The sequence below is a fragment of the Caretta caretta genome, chromosome 10, assembly GCF_965140235.1.
Source record: "Caretta caretta isolate rCarCar2 chromosome 10, rCarCar1.hap1, whole genome shotgun sequence".
Taxonomy (NCBI): domain Eukaryota; kingdom Metazoa; phylum Chordata; order Testudines; family Cheloniidae; genus Caretta; species Caretta caretta.
Window position 1 is genome coordinate 46,959,584 of NC_134215.1, and position 20,745 is coordinate 46,980,328.

Here is a 20,745-nt window from a genome sequence, read left to right on the forward strand (position 1 = left end):
GTTTGTCTCCGTGACTTAGGATTGTAGAACGAGAGGGCCAGATCCTCAGCTAGTGTAAATCAGCAGCAGCCTCTGCCACTTTACACCAGCTAGGGATCTGGCCCAGAGTACTTGGAATCTGTTAGCACCCATTGTGCATTTGTTTCCAATGACTGCGATTTCTGGAGCCATTTGTTCCAACCTCCAGGGCAAGATAAAAGTCAGAGGCATAATTCTTTTGTCTGTGCTTTAAGTGCAGGACCTTTTGGTATCTGTCTCACAGAGGTTAGTGGTGTCCTGAGATGAGAGGCTGTCGTGCCATGAGTGGATTGCTGCTGCCGCCCGTCTTGTTCTGACGGCGGTGACGTAGGCATATCTGCTGTGATTCTTCAGTGCTTTGAAAACAGCGATTTAGATGAGGACATGGCTAATAAGGTAGCTAAGAGATCACAGGGAAATGAGGCAAACCTCCCAGCCCATTTACTGGAGCAGTTCCAGTTCCCCATATCAGGGCAGGTGGAACAAGAATTAATAACTAACAAAGCATGTCAATCAGTATCCAGGGCTCAGAGTAGCGGCCGTGTTAGTCTGTATTCGCAAAAAGAACAGGAGGACTTGTGGCTCCTTAGAGACTAACCAATTTATTTGGGCATAAGCTTTCGTGAGCTATCCAGGGCATTATCGTCAAGTCTCAGTGAAACAAAAATAAACCAGTGCAGGTCTATGGGGTATTGCCAGCTCTGCTTAACTGCGTTAGCACTGCTTCAGATAGCAGGTACACAGCACTCGGCATGCTTTCAGCTCCGGACATGATCTGCCCTTGATCTTGAGGTTATAGCTGGAGCCTGGGAACCAGGCGCTCCTGAGCCCTAGTCCTGGCTCTTGTCCCTGACTCGCTGAGTGACTTTGGCTGAGTCATCTAATCACTCTGCATCCGTGTCCCATTGGTAAAACTTCAGTTTTCTGTCCATGTGCAGCTGACAAGTAGCTTTGCTGTGAAATGGCTAATCTGCCACAAATTGGTAGGGAGAAGTGGGTCTGATGGAGGATTCTAACCAGACTCGTAAGGTTCATAGTTGCTGAAGAAGGGCTCTGAATTAGGGTTGCCGACTTTCTAATTGCACAAAACCGAACACCCTGGCCCCGACTCCTGCCCCAAGGCCCTGCCCTGCCCCTTCTCTGAGGCCCTGCCCCCCACTCACTACACCCTCCTTCCGTCGCTCGCTCTCCCCTACCCTCACTCACTTTCACTGGGCTGGGGCAGGGAATGGGGGTGCAGGAGGGGGTGAGGGCTCCAGGATAGGGCCAGAAATGAGGGGTTCAGGGTGCAGGAGGGGGCTGTGGGCGGTGGGAAGGAGTTGGGGTGCGGGAGGGGGTGTAGACTCCATCTGGGAGTGTAGGCTCTGGGATGGGGCCAGGGATGAGGGATTTGGGGTACAGCAGGGGGCTCTGGGCTGGGGCAGAGGGGGTTGGAGTGCAGGAGGGGGTTCCGACCTGGGGCAGGGGGTTCAGGGTGAGGGCTCTGGCCAGGCAGCACTTGCCTCAGGCGGCTACTGGTCAGCGGGGCTGAGGCAGGCTCCCTGCTGCTTCCTAAAGCAGATGGCTTGTCCGGCCACTAGACGGAGGCATGGCCAGGCGGCACTGTACGGTGCACGCTGCCTGCACCTGCAGGCACTGCCCCCACAGCTCCCATTGGTTGTGGTTCCCGGACAATAGGAGCTGTGGAGACAGCACTTGGGGTGGGGGCAGCACACGGAGCTTCCCTGGCTGCCCCTGCACCTAGAGGCCGGATATACCGGCTGCTTCCAGGGAGCTGTGCACAGCCAAGGCAGTCCTGCTGCGCCGCCAACCGGACTTTTAACGGCCCCGTCAGCACTGCTGACGGGAGCCGCCAGGGTCCTTTTTCGACCAGGGGTTCCAGTAGAAAACCAGACACCTGGCAGCCCTATTCTGAATCAGAGAGGCCTCTGCTTTGGTGGCGCTTGAGAAATCCATTTACCTGGAGTCTTACCCAAATTCAGAGCACCGAAGGGACCTGATTCTGCATCAGTGAAGTCAATGGGAGTTGCAGTGGGAGATATATCAGAGGGGGCACGTAGCCAGAGTTCCTGGTTATGGAATTTACCTGTGCTATTTGCATTGCAATGCAGCTTTGAAGTCCTGGAGTGCATCCTGTGCATTTTCTTTTCAAGAAAAAAACACCTAGGAAACGCTATTAAAAAACCCCCAAAAAAGTTGTTAATAGAACATTAAGGTTGCATAGGTAAGGATTTAAAAGTCAGGAAATGATTGAGGAAATGCATGTGTTACCTTAACTCTGCCCCCTTGTGCCCATGCTTCTATGATACCACCTTTCAATTACATGATCACATGTTATATCTAATTTTTCCAGATACGTTAGATCCACAAGTGTAGCATGTTGTAGTGCTGTGTAGTGTTCTGTGTGTGCCACTTGGAGTCCATGAAATTCACAGATATGAAGAATACACACAAAATCATACATACCCAGAATACCATAGCACATCGTAGCACAGATATTCTGAGCTACATCAGTAATGGGTCTGTGTAAGTACCTAGCTAGCATAATACTGCCATCTTGCTGGAATATAGATAGGGTAATTAAATTCACAGCTAAGTTAGCTTCATAATTAATTGTTGAAAATAAAATGTACAGCAGATGGGTGCTGACAAAGTTGTTAAAATAGAGACCATAAAGATGTATGTAAAAAAGAATTAAACAATAAAAGTATGCTGGGCCATTATGATAATGCAAGGAATTAAAACTTTGCAAGACACAGCATGTGTTGTGAAAACTGTTGTACTGTATTGTGTTGTTTGAGAACTGCACGATCACATGGTTTAATGCTACTGCAAGAATACATACGCCCAAGGGGGCAGAGTTAAGATTCCACATGCAACCTTGTCTTGGACACTTCTGAACTTTGGTATGATTAGGTGTGTAACTGTTCCAGTAAGACATTTGATAAGGTGGAATCCATCTGCTCTGAGCTCAAAAATAATGTGGCTCAACGGTGAAGACAGCGGGGTTTTTGGCATGTGTGTAGGGAGGGAGAGCAAATGCAGAACCAGTGGAGGTCTGGGTTGATCTTTTTGAGGTCAGGGATATGGATAGTGTTGTGGGGATCTGGGAACAATGTGTGTGCATGGTTAAGAAAGAGATAGGGTGTCAAGGTTCCTTCCCCACTCTGAACTCTAGGATACAGATGTGGGGACCTGCATGAAAACCCCCCTAAGCTTATTCTTACCAGCTTAGGTTAAAACTTCCCCAAGGTACAAACTATTTTACCTTTTGCCCTTGGACTTTATTGCTGCCACCACCAAGCGTCTAACAAATATATAACAGGGAAAGAGCCTGCTTGGAAACGTCTTTCCCCCCCACAAAATCCTCCCAAACCTTACACCCCCTTTCCTAGAGAAGGCTTGATAAAAATCCTCACTAATTTGCATAGGTGAACACAGACCCAAACCCTTGGATCTTAAGAACAATGAAAAAGCAATCAGAAGAAGAAGAAGAAAGAAAAGAAGAATTTTAATTGAAGAAAAAGTAGAAGAATCACCTCTGTAAAATCAGGATGGTAAATACCTTATAGGGTAATCAGATTCAAAATATAGAGAATCCCTCTAGGCAAAATCTTAAGTTACAAAAAGACACAAAAACAGGAATATACATTCAGCACAACTTATTTTATCAGCCATTTAAACAAAATATAATCTAACGCATATCTTACTAGATTGCTTATTAGCCCTTTACAGGAGTTCTGACCTGCATTCCTGCTCTGGTCTGGGCAAAAACAACACACAGACAGAGAGAACCCTTTGTTTCCCCCCTCCCCTCCAGCTTTGAAAGTATCTTGTCTCCTCATTGGTCATTTTGGTCAGGTGTTAGCGAGGTTATCTTTAGCTTCTTAACCCTTTACAGGTGAAAGGGTCTTTTCCTCTGGCCAGGAGGGATTTAAAAGTGGTTCACCTTCCCTTTATATTTATGACATAGGGTTAAGTCTGGGATATTGGGTGGGGGGAGAGGGATGCAGATCCCTAGGAAAGATCCACTGTTGGAATACTTTGTCCAGTTCTGGTGTCCACAATTCAAGAAGGGAGTTAAGAAATTGGGGAGGCTTCAGAGAAGAGCCACAAGAATGATTAATTACATTACCCACTACAATACCCACCTGCTGAAGTGAAGAAATAGACTGACAGAGCCAGAAGAGTAGCCAGAAGTTACCTACTACAGGACAGGCCCAAAAAAGAAAATAACAGAACGTCACTAGCCGTCACCTTCAGCCCCCAACTAAAACCTCTCCAATGCATCATCAAGGATCTACAACCTATCCTGAAGTATGACCCATCACTCTCTCAGATCTTGGGAGACAGGCCAGTCCTTGCTTACAGACAGTCCCCCAACCTGAAGCAAATACTCACCAGCAACCACACATCACACAACAGAACCACTAACCCAGGAACCTATCCTTGCAACAAAGCCCGTTATCAACTGTGTCCACATATTTATTCAGGGGACACCATCATAGGGCCTAATCACATCAGCCACACTATCAGAGGCTCGTTCACCTGCACATCTACCAATGTGATATATGCCATCACTTGCCAGCAATGCCCCTCTGCCATGTACATTGGCCAAACCGGACAGTCTCTACATAAAAGAATAAATGGACACAAATCAGACGTCAAGAATTATAACATTCATAAACCAGTCAGAGAACACTTCAATCTCTCTGGTCACTCGATTACAGACCTAAAAGTGGCAATATTACAACAACAAAACTTCAGAAACAGACTCCAACAAGAGACTGCTGAATTGGAATTAATTTGCAAACTGGACACAATTAAATTAGGCTTGAATAAAGACTGGGAGTCGATGTGTCATTACACAAAGTAAAACTATTTCCCCATGTTTATTCCCCCCACCCACCCCCACTGTTCCTCACACGTTCTTGTCAACTGCTGGAAATGGCCCACCTTGATTATCACTACAAAAGAGTTTTTTTGTGGTTTTTTTTTTTCCCCTCTCCTGCTGGTAATAGCTCACCTTACCTGATCACTCTTGTTACAGTGTGTATGATAACACCTATTGTTTCATGTTCTCTGTGTATATAAAATTCCCCTACTGTATTTTCCACTGCATGCATCCGCTGAAGTGAGCAGTAGCTCATGAAAGCTTATGCTCAAATAAATTTGTTAGTCTCAGAGCCCCGGTCTACACTAGGACTTTAGGTCGAATTTAGCAGCGTTAAATCGATGTAAACCTGCACCCGTCCACACAATGAAGCCCTTTATTTCAACTTAAAGGGCTCTTAAAATCGATTTCCTTACTCCACCCCTGACAAGTGGATTAGCGCTTAAATCGACGTTGCCGGCTCGAATTTGGGGTACTGTGGACACAATTCGATGGTATTGGCCTCCGGGAGCTATCCCAGAGTGCTCCATTATGACCGCTCTGGACAGCACTCTCAACTCAGATGCACTGGCCAGGTAGACAGGAAAAGAACCGCGAACTTTTGAATCTCATTTCCTGTTTGGCCAGCGTGGCAAGCTGCAGGTGACCATGCAGAGCTCATCAGCACAGGTGACCATGATGGAGTCCCAGAATCGCAAAAGAGCTCCAGCATGGACCGAACGGGAGGTACGGGATCTGATCGCTGTTTGGGGAGAGGAATCCGTGCTATCAGAACTCCGTTCCAGTTTTCGAAATGCCAAAACCTTTGTCAAAATCTCCCAGGGCATGAAGGACAGAGGCCATAACAGGGACCCGAAGCAGTGCCGCATGAAACTGAAGGAGCTGAGGCAAGCCTACCAGAAAACCAGAGAGGCGAACAGCCGCTCTGGGTCAGAGCCCCAAACATGCCGCTTCTATGATGCCATTTTAGGGGGTTCAGCCACCACTACCCCAGCCGTGTTGTTTGACTCCTTCAATGGAGATGGAGGCAATACGGAAGCAGGTTTGGGGGATGAAGAAGATGATGATGATGAGGAGGTTGTAGATAGCTCACAGCAAGCAAGCGGAGAAACCGGTTTTCCGGACAGCCAGGAACTGTTTCTCACCCTAAACCTGGAGCCAGTACCCCCCGAACCCACCCAAGGCTGCCTCCTGGACCCAGCAGGCGGAGAAGGGACCTCTGGTGAGTGTACCTTTTAAAATACTATACATGGTTTAAAAGCAAGCATGTGAAAGGATTACTTTGCCCTGGCATTTGCGGTTCTCCTAGATGTAGTCCTAAAGCCTTTGCAAAAGGTTTCTGGGGAGGGCAGCCTTATTGCGTCCTTCATGGTAGGACACTTTACCACTCCAGGCCAGTAACATGTACTCGGGAATCATTGTAGAACAAAGCATTGCAGTGTATGTTTGCTGGCATTCAAACAACATCCGTTCTTTATCTCTCTGTGTTATCCTCAGGAGAGTGAGATATAATTCATGGTCACCTGGTTGAAATAGAGTGCTTTTCTTCAGGGGACACTCAGAGGAGCCCATTCCTGCTGGGCTGTTTGCCTGTGGCTAAACAGAAATGTTCCCCGCTGTTAGCCACAGGGAGGGGGGAAGGTTGAGGGGGTAGTCACGCGGTGGGAGGAGGCAAAATGCGACCTTGTAACGAAAGCACATGTGCTATGTATGTGATGTTAACAGCAAGGTTTACCCTGAAAGAGTGTAGCCACTGTTTTATAAAATGTGTCTTTTTAAATACCGCTGTCCCTTTTTTTTTCTCCACCAGCTGCATGTGTTTCAATGATCACAGGATCTTCTCCTTCCCAGAGGCTAGTGAAGCTTAGAAAGAAAAAAAAACGCACTCGCGATGAAATGTTCTCCGAGCTCATGCTGTCCTCCCACACTGACAGAGCACAGACGAATGCGTGGAGGCAAATAATGTCAGAGTGCAGGAAAGCACAAAATGACCGGGAGGAGAGGTGGCGGGCTGAAGAGAGTAAGTGGCGGGCTGAAGAGAGTAAGTGGCGGGCTGAAGACAGGGCTGAAGCTCAAATGTGGCGGCAGCGTGATGAGAGGAGGCAGGATTCAATGCTGAGGCTGCTGCAGGACCAAACCAGTATGCTCCAGTGTATGGTTGAGCTGCAGCAAAGGCAGCTGGAGCACAGACTGCCACTGCAGCCCCTCTGTAACCAACCGCCCTCCTCCCCAAGTTCCATAGCCTCCACACCCAGACGCCCAAGAACACGGTGGGGGGGCCTCCGGCCAACCAGCCACTCCACCACAGAGGATTGCCCAAAAAAAAGAAGGCTGTCATTCAATAAATTTTAAAGTTGTAAACTTTTAAAGTGCTGTGCTTAAAGTGCTGTGTGGCATTTTCCTTCCCTCCTCCACCACCCCTCCTGGGCTACCTTGGTAGTCATCCCCCTATTTGTGTGATGAATGAATAAAGAATGCATGAATGTGAAGCAACAATGACTTTATTGCCTCTGCAAGCAGTGATTGAAGGGAGGAGGGGCGGGTGGTTAGCTTACAGGGAAGTAGAGTGAACCAAGGGGCGGGGGGTTTCATCAAGGAGAAACAAACAGAACTTTCACACCGTAGCCTGGCCAGTCATGAAACTGGTTTTCAAAGCTTCTCTGATGCGTACCGCGCCCTCCTGTGCTCTTCTAACCGCCCTGGTGTCTGGCTGCGCGTAATCAGCAGCCAGGCGATTTGCCTCAACCTCCCACCCCGCCATAAACGTCTCCCCCTTACTCTCACAGATATTGTGGAGCACACAGCAAGCAGCAATAACAGTGGGAATATTGGTTTCGCTGAGGTCTAAGCGAGTCAGTAAACTGCACCAGCGCACCTTTAAACGTCCAAATGCACATTCTACCACCATTCTGCACTTGCTCAGCCTGTAGTTGAACAGCTCCTGACTACTGTCCAGGCTGCCTGTGTACGGCTTCATGAGCCATGGCATTAAGGGGTAGGCTGGGTCCCCAAGGATACATATAGGCATTTCAACATCCCCAACAGTTATTTTCTGGTCTGGGAATAAAGTCCCTTCCTGCAGCTTTTGAAACAGACCAGAGTTCCTGAAGATGCGAGCATCATGCACCTTTCCCGGCCATCCCACGTTGATGTTGGTGAAACGTCCCTTGTGATCCACCAGAGCTTGCAGCACTATTGAAAAGTACCCCTTGCGGTTTATGTACTCGGCGGCTTGGTGCTCCGGTGCCAAGATAGGGATATGGGTTCCGTCTATAGCCCTACCACAGTTAGGGAATCCCATTGCAGCAAAGCCATCCACTATGACCTGCACATTTCCCAGGGTCACTACCCTTGATATCAGCAGATCTTTGATTGCGTGGGCTACTTGCATCACAGCAGCCCCCACAGTAGATTTGCCCACTCCAAATTGATTCCCAACTGACCGGTAGCTGTCTGGCATTGCAAGCTTCCACAGGGCTATCGCCACTCGCTTCTCAACTGTGAGGGCTGCTCTCATCTTGGTATTCATGCGCCTCAGGGCAGGGGAAAGCAAGTCACAAAGTTCCATGAAAGTGCCCTTACGCATGCGAAAGTTTCGCAGCCACTGGGAATCGTCCCAGACCTGCAACACTATGCGGTCCCACCAGTCTGTGCTTGTTTCCCGAGCCCAGAATCGGCGTTCCACAGCATGAACCTGCCCCATTAGCACCATGATGCATGCATTGGCAGGGCCCATGCTTTCAGAGAAATCTGTGTCCATGTCCTGATCACTCACGTGACCGCGCTGACGTCGCCTCCTCGCCCGGTATCGCTTTGCCAGGTTCTGGTGCTGCATATACTGCTGGATAATGCGTGTGGTGTTTAATGTGCTCCTAATTGCCAAAGTGAGCTGAGCGGCCTCCATGCTTGCCTTGGTATGGCGTCCGCACAGAAAAAAGGCGCGGAACGATTGTCTGCCATTGCTCTGACGGAGGGAGGGGCGACTGACGACACGGCTTACAGGGTTGGCTTCAGGGAGCTAAAATCAACAAAGGGGGTGCCTGTACATCAAGGAGTATTTCAGGCAGGACTTCACGGAGGGTTCCAATAAGAAATGGTGCACCTAAGTTATCGTTCTTATTGGAACAAGGAGGTTAGCCTGGCCTCTGATTGATACATGGCTAGATTTACCTCGCTGCACCTTCTCTGTGAGTGACTGCAGTGTGACCTAGAGGAATGAGTCCCCTAGACAGGGGAGGAGGCAAATGAGTACAAAACAAATCTGGTCTATTTCTTGTTTTGACCCACTCCATCTATCTTTTACATCTTTGGCTGGCAGCAGACGGTGCAGAAGGACTGCATTCCATCCACATCTCATGGCTGCTCGGCAGAAGATGGTACAGTACGACTGCTAGCCATCCTCATCTCTTGCCTGCCTGGCAGAAGATGGTACAATACGACTACTAGCAATCCTCATCTCTTGCCTGCCTGGCAGAAGATGGTACAGTATGACTGCTAGCAGTCCGTATCGCCTGCCCGCTCACCATAAGACGGTTCAATAGGACTGACTGCAGGACTAAAGAGAATGACCTGGTCAAGTCACTCCAAATTTAGTCCCTGCGCCCATGTCTGCCCAGGCGCTCCCAGCCGACGTGGCCAGGAGCACCTCGGACACGACGAGGACGACTACCAGTCGTATTGCACTGTCTGCTGCCAGAAGGCAAGGAGTTGCTGCTACTGTGCAGCAAAGCCGTACCGCGTCTGCCAGCACCCAGGAGACATAGGGTGACGGTTACCTGAGCGGGCTCCATGCTTGCAGTGGTATGGCGTCTGCACAGGTAACTCAGGAAAAAAGGCGCGAAATGATTGTCTGCCCTTGCTTTCACGGAGGGAGGGAGGGAACGGGGGCCTGACGATACGTACCCAGAACCACCCGCGACAATGTTTTAGACCCATCAGAGTGCTCCATTGTGACTGCTCTGGACAGCACTCTCAGATGCCCGATTGTTTGCCGTTGCTCTGATGCCGGGAGGGGTGACTGAGGACATGGCTTACAGGGTTGGCTTCAGGGAGCTAAAATCAACAAAGGGGGTGGCTTTACATCAAGGAGTATTTCAGGCAGGACTTCACGGAGGGTTCCAATAAGAAATGGTGCACCTAAGTTATTGTCCTTATTGGAACAAGAAGGTTAGCCTGGCCTCTGATTGATACATGGCTAGATTTACCTCGCTGCACCTTCTCTGTGAGTGACTGCAGTGTGATCTAGAAGAATGAGTCCCCTAGACAGGGGAGGGGGGGAAGCAAATGAGTACAAAACAAATCTGGTCTATTTCTTGTTTTGATCCACTCCATCTATCTTTTACATCTTTGGCTGGCAGCAGACGGTGCAGAAGGACTGCATGCCATCCACATCTCATGGCTGCTCGGCAGAAGATGGTACAGTACGACTGCTAGCAGTCCGTATCGCCTGCCCGCTCACCATAAGACGGTTCAATAGGACTGACTGCAGGACTAAAGAGAATGACCTGGTCAAGTCACTCCAAATTTAGTCCCTGCACCCATGTCTGCCCAGGCGCTCCCAGCCGACGTGGCCAGGAGCACCTCGGACATGACGATGACGGCTACCAGTCGTACTGTACCGTCTGCTGCCACAAGGCAAGGAGTTGCTGCTACTGTGTAGCAATGCCATACCACGTCTGCCAGCACCCAGGAGACATAGGGTGACGGTTACCTGAGCGGGCTCCATGCTTGCAGTGGTATGGCGTCTGCACAGGTAACTCAGGAAAAAAGGCGCGAAATGATTGTCTACCCTTGCTTTCACGGAGGGAGGGAGGGAACGGGGGCCTGATGATATGTACCCAGAACCACCCGCGACAATGTTTTAGCCCCATCAGGCATTGGGATCTCAACCCAGAATTCCAATGGGCAGCGGAGACTGCGGGAACTGTGGGATAGCTACCCACAGTGCAACGCTCCGGAAGTCGACTCTAGCCTCGGTACTGTGGAAGCGCTCCGCCGAGTTAATGCACTTAATGCACTTAGAGCATTTTCTGTGGGGACACACACACTCGAATATATAAAACCGATTTCTAAAAAAAGACTTCTATAAATTCGACCTTATTCCGTAGTGTAGACATACCCTAAGGTGCCACAAGTCCGCCTTTTCTTTTTAAGAATGATTAAAGGATTGGAAAATCTGCCTTATCGTGATACAGTCAAGGAGCCAGTCTATACAGTCTATAACCAAGAGAAGGTTAAGAGGTGACTTGATCACAGTTTATAAGTACCTACATGGGGAACAAAACTTTGATAAAGGGCTCTTCAATCTAGCAGACAAAAGCATAACAAATCTAGTGGCTGGAAGATGAAGCTAGACAAATTCAGACTGGAAATAAGATGCACATTTTTAACAGTGAGGGTAATGATCCGTTGGAACAACGTACTAAGGGCTGTGGTGGATTCTCCATTGCTGGCAATTTTTCAATCAAGGCTGGATGTTTTTCTAAAAGATCTGCTTTGGTTCAAACAGGAATGAATCCCGGAAGGTCCTGTAAACTGTGTTATTTAGGAGGTCAGACTAGAGGATCACAATGGTCTGGTCTCAGATCTATAAAAGGTCCAGGATGGGTTTGGGGCATGTGATGACAGAGAGAGGAAAAGCAGGGTCAGTAAGTCTCAGAAATAGGTAGGGTTTTCAGGCAAGTATCTCAGAAATATTAGAGCAAGAAAGGAAGGGGCTGCACCCCGCTGGGCTCCCGAAGTGAGCAGCAGAGAGGATGGAGTCCAGGTGGTGAAGTCTGGTAAATTACCAACAGGGAACGGCCAGGCCAGTCAGAATCCTGATACCATTAATAAACAAAGGTGCATGAGTGTAACAAGTACGGATGTGACGAGTGTGGGGGAGTGGAGGGAATGGGGGATTCAAAGATAGCAGCAGTAAATCATAGACTAGTTACATGTATGTAACAAGTTACATGTAGTACAAACATGAATGTAACTAATCTGTGACCTTATACCAATGTCTCTTGCCCTCACTGTCCTTCCTGTTCCACGCAGTGCATGCTCCTTCCCTCCCTCCCCTCCCCCCAGTCTTAAATTGGCTCAGAAGGTCTCCGGGGCAGGGACTGCACCCTGCTCTGTGTATGTGCAGCACCTAGCACGACGGGGCACCAATCCTCTGGCTGCTCATGTTGTATGAGCAATTCAACTGAAAAGCAGCTGTGTTCTGCTTGGCTAGCCTGTCGCTGCTGATGTGAAGTGGCAGGGCCTTGGCAGGGAGGAGGGCTCTGGATTGGACTGACTGGAGCAGAAGCCACACTCATTATTAACGGCAACTGAGAGGACTCCCTGCCTTCTGCATCTGTCCCTGGAACTATTTAAAGAGGGCCATTGACATCTGCACTGGCAGGTGGTCTTGGGGGCTGCTGGATAGCTGGCAGCCTGCTGGGGGATTGGGGCTGTGCTTTCATGCCGTCTGCCTGCTGGGTCCCACCAGAAGCTGGCGAAGCATAGGCTCTGCTGGTGAACAATGCCGCTCTGGCTCTTGCTTAGCACACAGGCAGGCTGGACTGTGTCCTCCTCCCACCCAAGGCCCTGAGGACGCTTTACCAGGGCAGAAATCTTCAGCAGGAGGAAAGCAATTCCCCTGAATGGGAACCCAGTCTACAGATCTTCTCCCTTAGCCTTTGGGATCTACTCTCTGCCTGATGGCTCTGCTGCAGGCTGGTACCGCAGCTCCGACAACCAGCTAGAGCTCCTGCTCCGCTCCTGCTCCCTCTGCAGCCAACAGGATGGCGTATGTGGATCCCGAGCACCCAGCTCTCACCCTTTGCCAGTCCATCTTCTTCTGCAAAGGAATGAGAGAAGGGGTGGTGGCTATCCTCTTCCTCTGGCTGTTCATCCAAGTCCTGCTCAACAACATCAGCAAGGTTCATCTCTTTCCATCCCCCACCCCTCCCTTCCCTTGGTAAATGGATTTTGTATCTTGTCTCTTGCCATGTCGCTCTCCAGCCTGGTAGATCTGTTTGTATGGGGGAGTGGACCTTTGTTCCTTGTGACCTAGAGCTAGACAGAGGTGTTTGCACAATCCCAGTTTTTCCCCTTCCTTCTCACTCCCTAATCCGCTGCCATCCTCCCAGTAGTGAGAGGAAAGTCATCGGTCGCTCCTGCAGGCTGCTGAGATGCAAACCAGCCATAATGCAGCTGCTCTGAGTCATGCTGCAGCTGGAACGCCATGGACTGACACCTCCTCTGTCACTTAGACCGGGGCTTGTTGGCACTGAGCCCAGGGAACATTGTCGACTGAGCTGAATAGACTCTCTGATGGACTCAGGCCAAAATTTTCCAGTTTGGGAGCCTGAAGGTCGGGCTCCTGAAACCATGCATAGGCTCTTAGCTACAAGTCTGGGCTGGTTTTTCAGCGGTGTTGTGCACCTGCAGCTCCTGCTGAAGCTTACAAGGGCTCTGGGGACGCGGCACTTCTTCAGCTCAGGCCTTTTATCTGAATCAGGTTTTAGCCACTCAAGTTTGAAACGATAGGCCTTGCTTTAGGCACCCTGGGGTGCAACACAAACCCCTTAGATAGTCCTCAGCCTGAGTCCATTGCGGGGAAGGGGCATGAGAGAATGGCCTAGATGGACTACGTTCGGTCTCCTCCCCAAGGCCTGAACGGATGCCCAGTCTTCTCAGACTGGCAGGGCAGCAGTCTCCTTAGTCTTGTATCCTGGCATCCGTTTTGTTTTCTGATTCAAAATTTCAGTCTCATTTCGTGCTGTTAAAGAAACAAACCATGTACTAGAACTAAAGGACTAAAGATCCAAGTTTCCATCCAAAGATCAAGAGTATGGGAACTGCCTTAAATATTTAGTATCAGGAGGTAGCCATGTTAGTCTGTATCCACAAAAACAACCAGGAGCCCAGTGGCACCTTAAAAGCTTATGCCCAAATAAATCTGTTAGTCTTTAAGGTGCCACTGTCTCCTTGTTGTTTTTTAGGGCAGATTGTCCCCTGTCCTGCTTACTCCACATAGGGGATTGGAAGCTTGGTGACTTTTGACACCCGGGTTGACCTATTGATCCAGATCTACTATGGCATCCAAGGTGGATCAGCTCTGGCTCTGCTACAGGCTGGTACTGCAGCTCCGACAACCTGCTTCCCACGCCAGGCTTTGAGGTCAGGATGTCAGCATGTTCCTTCACTCTTGGCCCCACAGCCATAGTGAGGAGGTTAGGGCCATCATGCTCAAACACTGGGGGTGGGAGGAGGTGTCTCATGTGGTGACTCACAGTAAGACAAGTGTGGATGGGTAGTGAGGGGAGCCACATGTAGCTCTCCTAGGCTGGCATGGACAGCACGATGGGGGGGTGAGTGCAGGATGGGAAATCACTGGGGCACTGAGGGAACCTTGAGAGTCCTCTGTGAGTCAGGGGACAATGGCAAGGCTGAGTTTACCATCATGATCCTACCATGCATGCTGTGTTAGCAGTGCCACGTGCCACACCACACAGAACTGGCTGCTGTCTGTGTCAGGACACCTCCACTTCCAGGCTGTTTGCCCTTCCTCTAGCACATGTGAGGTCACCCCACGGCTGTCAACGAAGCCTCAGACCCACTGACTTGGAAAGAAGGCCGAAGAGAGGATTCTGGTTTTTTTCCCCTGGACGTTTGACTGGAGTCAATAATGTGTCTTACACAAACAGTGCGTCAACGCGGCTGTGGGGCTGATAAGAGGAGGTTTTTTTCCATGGCCATTATCTTGTTTAGGGTGAGGCTGGGTTTATTTTAGTCTTGTGACTGATGTGTTGATCTGATGTAATAAGTCCAGCTCTGCTCGGGAATGGTGCTTGGAGAGAATGGAGCACTGCAGATGCTGATGCCCCCAGCACAGCTCTCTGACCCCGCTCCTTCCTCTATCGCTCACCATTACGCACTAATCTTTCCAGGCACGTCCTGTGTGGTGATGGGAGAGGGGCTGACAGATTTGGTTTAGTAACAGCACAGAGTTGGACCGCTGGCTCTGACTGTTCCGGGGTGTGTGTGTGTGTGTGTGTGTGTGTGTGATAGATCTTAAGATCATTATACCTGGCTCTGACACTGGTTTGCTGGGTGACTTTGGGCTCTTCACCACCCTGTGCCTCAGTTGACCAATCTGTAAAATGGTGATCCTGGTGCTGACCTCCTTTGGAAAGAGCTGGGTATTATTATTATAAAGGATGATTCTGATCACTTCATCCTTGGCGTAGTGATGTGAACTGCTGATTTCTGAAGAGCTGAGGGAGGTACCTGCCCAATCAGTCTAGCTATGGCATTTGTAATAGGCCCATCGCTGTAGAACACAGGTGCAAACTGCTACATCTTAATCACATTTCCCACCCACTGGCTAGTCACCTTCTGCCAAATGCCTCTGCTCATGCAGGAGCTCTGCTACCTGCAGCCCCTTTCATATGCTCATGCTGTAATTCCTCTCTGCTCCATTCAGTGCATTTGCAGGTGCTCCTCGGAGTGGGGCTGGCTCTTCTGTGCTTCTGCCTTCTCCTGAGCTGTGCCATGTGCTGGCGTCGAAGCGAGAGGCACAACCAGAGCGACAGGAAAGAGCAGGTACCGACACACACCCTGGTGGAGCTGGGTCCTGCTCTGCCTTCCCAGACCACCGCCGTGCCCATCCAGCAACAGTACGTGGAGTTAGAGGGAGAGGTGCTGGAATGTGCAGGGAATGACTCGCAGGGTTCTCCTGGGGCTGGCAGCCCGCCACGGAACATGTTGCGTGGGAGGGCCTCTTTACCCAGCATCCCTTTCTCCCAGAAGCTTGACCTGTTCTCCAAGACAGAGCCAGGCTGGGAGCGCCGGTTCACCATCTCTGGGGAGACTGACGAGAGCAGCCTGCTGACTCTTCCCGTTCTGGGAGCCAGCGTCCGCCAGTCATCCACCATGCCAGGGAGGCTCTCCAGCGCTGGCCGCAAGCAGCGGCCCCAGCTCCACTTCATCCTGTTCTATTCCCAGCCCGAGGCCACACTCACTGTGACGGTGAGCAGCGTGTCCCACCTGCCCAAGGGCTTTCGGAGCAGCCGGGACTCTTACGTCAAGGTGTACCTGCTCCCCAAGTTCATCGAGCCCCAGCGGACGGCCGTGCGCAGGAAGAGCCTCAACCCCGAGTTCCGAGAGCAGTTCCAGTTCGGCCGCTACCACCTGGAGGAGCTGAGGGGCTTCACCCTGCGCTTTGCTGTCTACATGAAGGAGTTTCACAGCTTCAGGGACTCCTTCGTCGGGGAAGTGATGTTCCCATGTGCTCAGGCTACTTGGAACCCCGAGGTGGCCTCCAGCTACACCCGGGAGCTGTCAACCACCAAAACCAAACTCAAAAAGGTCAGGACTGGGTCACTGAACTACTAGCACCCAGTGGGGATAGTGCTGGCTGAGGTCTCCAGGGCCCCAGAGACTTAAAGGTCCACCCGTAAGGATGCAAGGGGCGGACTTTTTCATTACAGAACCTCTCTGTCATTCAGTGGAATTCCCCTTGCGGGACAAGTGAGGACTGGGTGTATCACCACTTCCCTCTGCTGGATGGGACACTAGGCCAGCTCATGTCTGATCATGCAGGTCCAAAGAGTTCCTCCTTTAGCTCAAGGTGAAGCTAAGTCCACCTTAGCTGGAAGGAGAGCAGCTGGGCAGGAGGGCATATGTGATAGGGGAAAGCGGGTGGGGAATCCTTTGGCTGTGGTAAGAACGTGAAGGACTTGCCATCCTGAAGCTCCTGGATGGGCCTGACCTTTGTTTCTGTCTCAGTGGCTGCTAGGTGCCCTGGAGGCTGGGGGGAGGAGGTGAGATTGGAAGGTATTGCATTGTCCCCTGCTGCCCATGTTGTTTCAGTGTCTCAGCACCCAGGACATGAGCTATGGCGCTGCGTGCTCCCAATCCACGTCTCTGGGCCAGCTCTTCATTCTCCTCCAGTACCAGGCTCTGGCCAATCGTATCAAGGTGCTGGTCCGCAAGGCAGAGAATCTGGGTCGGCTCACCCGCATGCCAGGGGCACCAGGTAGGGAGGTGCAAAGGGAACCCCTCTAAAAGGCTGAGGGGCAGACCAGGTTCAATAGGTCTTGGCAGCAGGAAGGACTTTGGAGGGACCAATCATTTAAAAGTCCCCAGGATCTGCTATGGCACATGCCCCTCTCAGTTAGAGACCCGTTGGACCATGGAGTCCGGGCATCTCTGCTATAGGCCCTATCAGCCCCTCACCCAATGTCCCGTACAGCACACACTTAACCCTATGAGGAGCATGCCCATGGTGACACCCCTGGGACCATGGTTAAAATGAAGATATTTTCGGTACAGGGGAGATGTGGGCTAAAGTGAGGGATCCAGAATGGGGGGGAATCACAGTTGTGGGATTTCCAATTTCCCTCGCAGAGGTGACACATGGCAGGGGGGCGGGCATGAGGTGACATATGCCCCCCCCCCTTTGCTCCTTGGCTTATACTGAGCATGCTCAGTAATACTGCTGAAGCCGGCTGCCCTCCCTCTCCCCCACCCCCTTATTGGCAGGCACGGGTCCTCTCTGCCCCTTTGTTCTAACCCTTCTTTGCATCCCACTTTCCCAAGCCCAAGGGCTGTGAATCCTCTAGCCAGGCCAATGTTGCAGGCCGCTAGTGAAGAGAGTAGTTGGCTCAGAGGCCTTCTGTTGTTTAAATGACCTTCCGAGGCCCGGGGCCCTCTGACCAGCACTGATGGGAGTGTCCACTGCTTCAAAGCTCTCTCCATTCTATCCTGATAGCTCCACAGGGTCTGACACAGAGCTTCTGGGAGACGGGACACACCTATTCAGATGCCCCAACTTACCTCCTCCTGAGCCTCACTGCGTCCAAGAACAAACCTGTGTCTGTTCACAGCAGATCCCGCGCTGTCGGCAGTCTCCTTATTCTCCAATTCCATTCCCAGACCATTACGTTGTCATTCACCTTTACCACAATGGGCGAGTCATGGACAGGAAGGAGACCAAGTCCATAGCCAGCTACAACCCTGTGTGGAACATGCCCTTCCTCTTCAGCATCCCTGAAGGAGACATCCAGGAGCAGCAGCTGTGCCTGGAGTTCACCATCATGCAGGTCGGAGGGACAGGAGCGGGAGTGGGGACCAGTGTGTATCAGATGGTATATTAGCATGCTGCAGGGCATAAAGGGGGCAGGGGCGGGGGCGGGTATTTATCAGTGCAGGCACCAATTCCAGAGCAGGCAGGTGATAGTGGGGCATTTGCAGGGGCAGGCTGGCAAATGGGTGGTGACATATGCGGGGAGGTTTGTTGGAGCCGGGTGGTTTGTTAGGGCGGGTTCATGCTCAGGGGCATTTTCAGGGGGATTGGTACCAGTAGGCACTCAGTGCCCCAGGGAAGTGTTTTTGGTGTGGTAAGGTTGGCTCCTCAGTGGAATGTTAAGGGATTTGTCAAGGCAGCTGGCACTTGTAGGGGGTTGGCACATGGTGGCATTTGGAAGGGACTATGGGGGGTGTTGGCACAGGTGGTATTTGTGGAGGAGATGCTGGGACTAGTTGCTGTCTGCAAGGGGCTGTCGGAATGCGATGGCGTTTCCAGGGGAAGGGCTGTTTGCCGAGCCTTCTGGCTGCTTCTCCCATTGACTCCTCCCTGCCTCATGCTGCCTTTCCCCTTCCTCCCCAAAGACTCGTCTCTATACGCGCAGCTGTACCCTGGGCAGAGTGCTGATTGGACCCCACGTCCCAGAGGCAGGGCTGCTCCACTGGAAGGAGATGTGCCGCCGAGGGCACATGGAATCCGCACGGTGGCATGTGATTCAGCCGAATGCTTTCAGCCTCTCCCCTTGAGGTTCCCTACGGCCAGTCGGCAGGTGTCTCACTGGAGCTCCTCAGTCGGAGCAGGATGGGGAAGTCAGTGCCAATGCACGAGCGGGTGGTTCCTGCTGGCTGTGCAGCTGGGTTAAGAACTGCAGTCATGTCAGAAGTCTCGTCTCCTACGTGGTGCGAGTCTGTTCTGTGCTGCCCTGGATGGCCTCGAGGCCACCAAGACTTGGAGCAGCAAGGAACTCGAAGCAAAGCCAGAGACTTTCCTTGTTAAGTATCTTTGATAGAGAGCATATATCTGAAATTAAAGGGAAAGAGCCCCACTGTCAGTCCTGGCTGCTGTTGGGACATTGGCCCAGGGGAAGGCAGCACTGGCAGCAGTGGCATCAAAAGGAGGGCAGGAGATGGGCCCAGGGACATGAGACAGGGAAGGGAGCAGAGGGAAGTCAGAGCGTGGAGAGGAGAGGAAAGAGCATTGACAGATGGAAGGAGCAAGCTTCACATGTTCCAGGCTTGCTCAGGATTCCAGGCTGGCACACCAACAAAGCTTGTTGTCCCCTCTCCCCAGACCAAGACAGTAACCTGTGATCAAATTTAAGACAGTCTTGGAGGCCCTGACCCACATCCAGCCTGAGGATAACCAGGCGCAACTCCATTGACTTCACTGTAGTTATGATGACCACTTACCGCATGCTTGATGCTCTTATGAAGTCAGTAGAATTACACCTCCTTTGGGCTGGGTGTGGCCCCTGCTGCATTTATGTGAATTCTGCTCAGCGTAATAGGTACAATCAGTGCTACAGTCAGAACAACCTCCAGTCTGTTCCAGCCCACTCATAGGGAATGGCCGGACCACACATGGATGAAATGTCAGCCTTGATTTCTAGATCTCTGTGTAAAAAAGCCCAAGCTAGCTGTACTGTGTAGAGCACTGATCTGTGGGGTCCCTGTGAAGGAGGAACCCATCTGCCCTGAGCATGGGCAGGGAAGAGGTCACAGAAGGGCTGGAAGGCCATTTTCCCTATCCCCAACTTCCTGCATAAAATACAAGATTCCATCCCGTTCTCCCACCTCATTGTTTCAAAATGGAGTGTCGAACTCTTGCACATCTCACCTTGGACCTGCCCTTGGATGCATCTCTCTGGTGCATAATCCTCCCCACTTTACTTGGAACCTCAGTTCTGGAGTTCAGAGCTGCTGCTGGAGGGCCGGGCTACAACGTGAAAAAAAGAAGGTTGCAGGGACGAGCTTCTGCAGGTGGATCCAGGAGAGCCCATCTTCCTGTGATTCCGCTGATGTCACTGAATCTTCAGAGGGAATCCCTTATTAAGCCGTGGTCCCCTTCCGATACAACACTGAGGTAATGCTGGCAGTGCCAGCTTGGCATAGAGCAGCTGCAGCTTGCTGGGCTGTTACTGCCAAATGCAGCTGTAGTTTTATGCCTATTCCAAAGGCCAACCCATCACCCCAGCATCTCTTCATTCATGTCCTCTTATCAAACCAAGCTGCAACCATAGCAGTCGGATACTTAACACAGTCCCCAGTCAATGAATAATACACCCTCCCAGGGACATGAGAAGGTACTAGCCTGGAAACTTATTTTTAAAACACAGCAGCTTTCCATAGAGGCTTGTTAGGCTCCCAAGATGCCAGACAGGAAGTGACATCATTGGGAAGGGAGCCATCACTATCGTGCAGGACCCAGGCCTGCAGCCCCACAGCTGGTTGCTGGCTCAGACCTTTGTGTTTTCCATCCACTTTTCCCCTTTAAATAAATAAAAGGAATTTGTTCTGAAAGTGTATCACTGCCTCCATGATGTCATTTCCTGCCATGCGACTGTATTGATGTCAGAACAATATTAAGGGGGTTTCCTTGGGCTTTTGTTATTAAACTCCCAAGTCTCGGTGGTGAATGGTGCTGTTAAATAATCTGGCTTGTTGGTTGTGTTGAGGGGACGTATATGTACATGGACTGTAGGTGTGTATGTACACACGGAGGAACTGCTGTTGTGTAGCTGCAGCATTGCTCTCTCCTTACTGGATTTAGAACT

General features: G+C 50.9%; 1 protein-coding gene across 2 annotated transcripts in view; it reads left to right on the forward strand.

Annotated features, from left to right (window-relative positions):
- Positions 1-20,496, forward strand: part of LOC125644027 (synaptotagmin-11) — a 30,041-nt gene extending 9,545 nt beyond the window's left edge. Inside the window, exons 2-5 of one of the 2 annotated variants that reach the window (XM_048867414.2) lie at positions 15,369-16,252; positions 16,757-16,922; positions 17,822-17,988; positions 18,557-20,496. In XM_048867414.2, coding sequence (XP_048723371.2) covers positions 15,369-16,252; positions 16,757-16,922; positions 17,822-17,988; positions 18,557-18,718 — 1,379 coding nt within the window. In that variant the 3' untranslated portion in view covers positions 18,719-20,496. The remainder of the gene's footprint in view (positions 1-15,368; positions 16,253-16,756; positions 16,923-17,821; positions 17,989-18,556) is intronic. The other variant, XM_075132956.1, reaches the window with a different exon arrangement.
- The last annotated feature ends 249 nt before the right edge of the window (positions 20,497-20,745 follow it).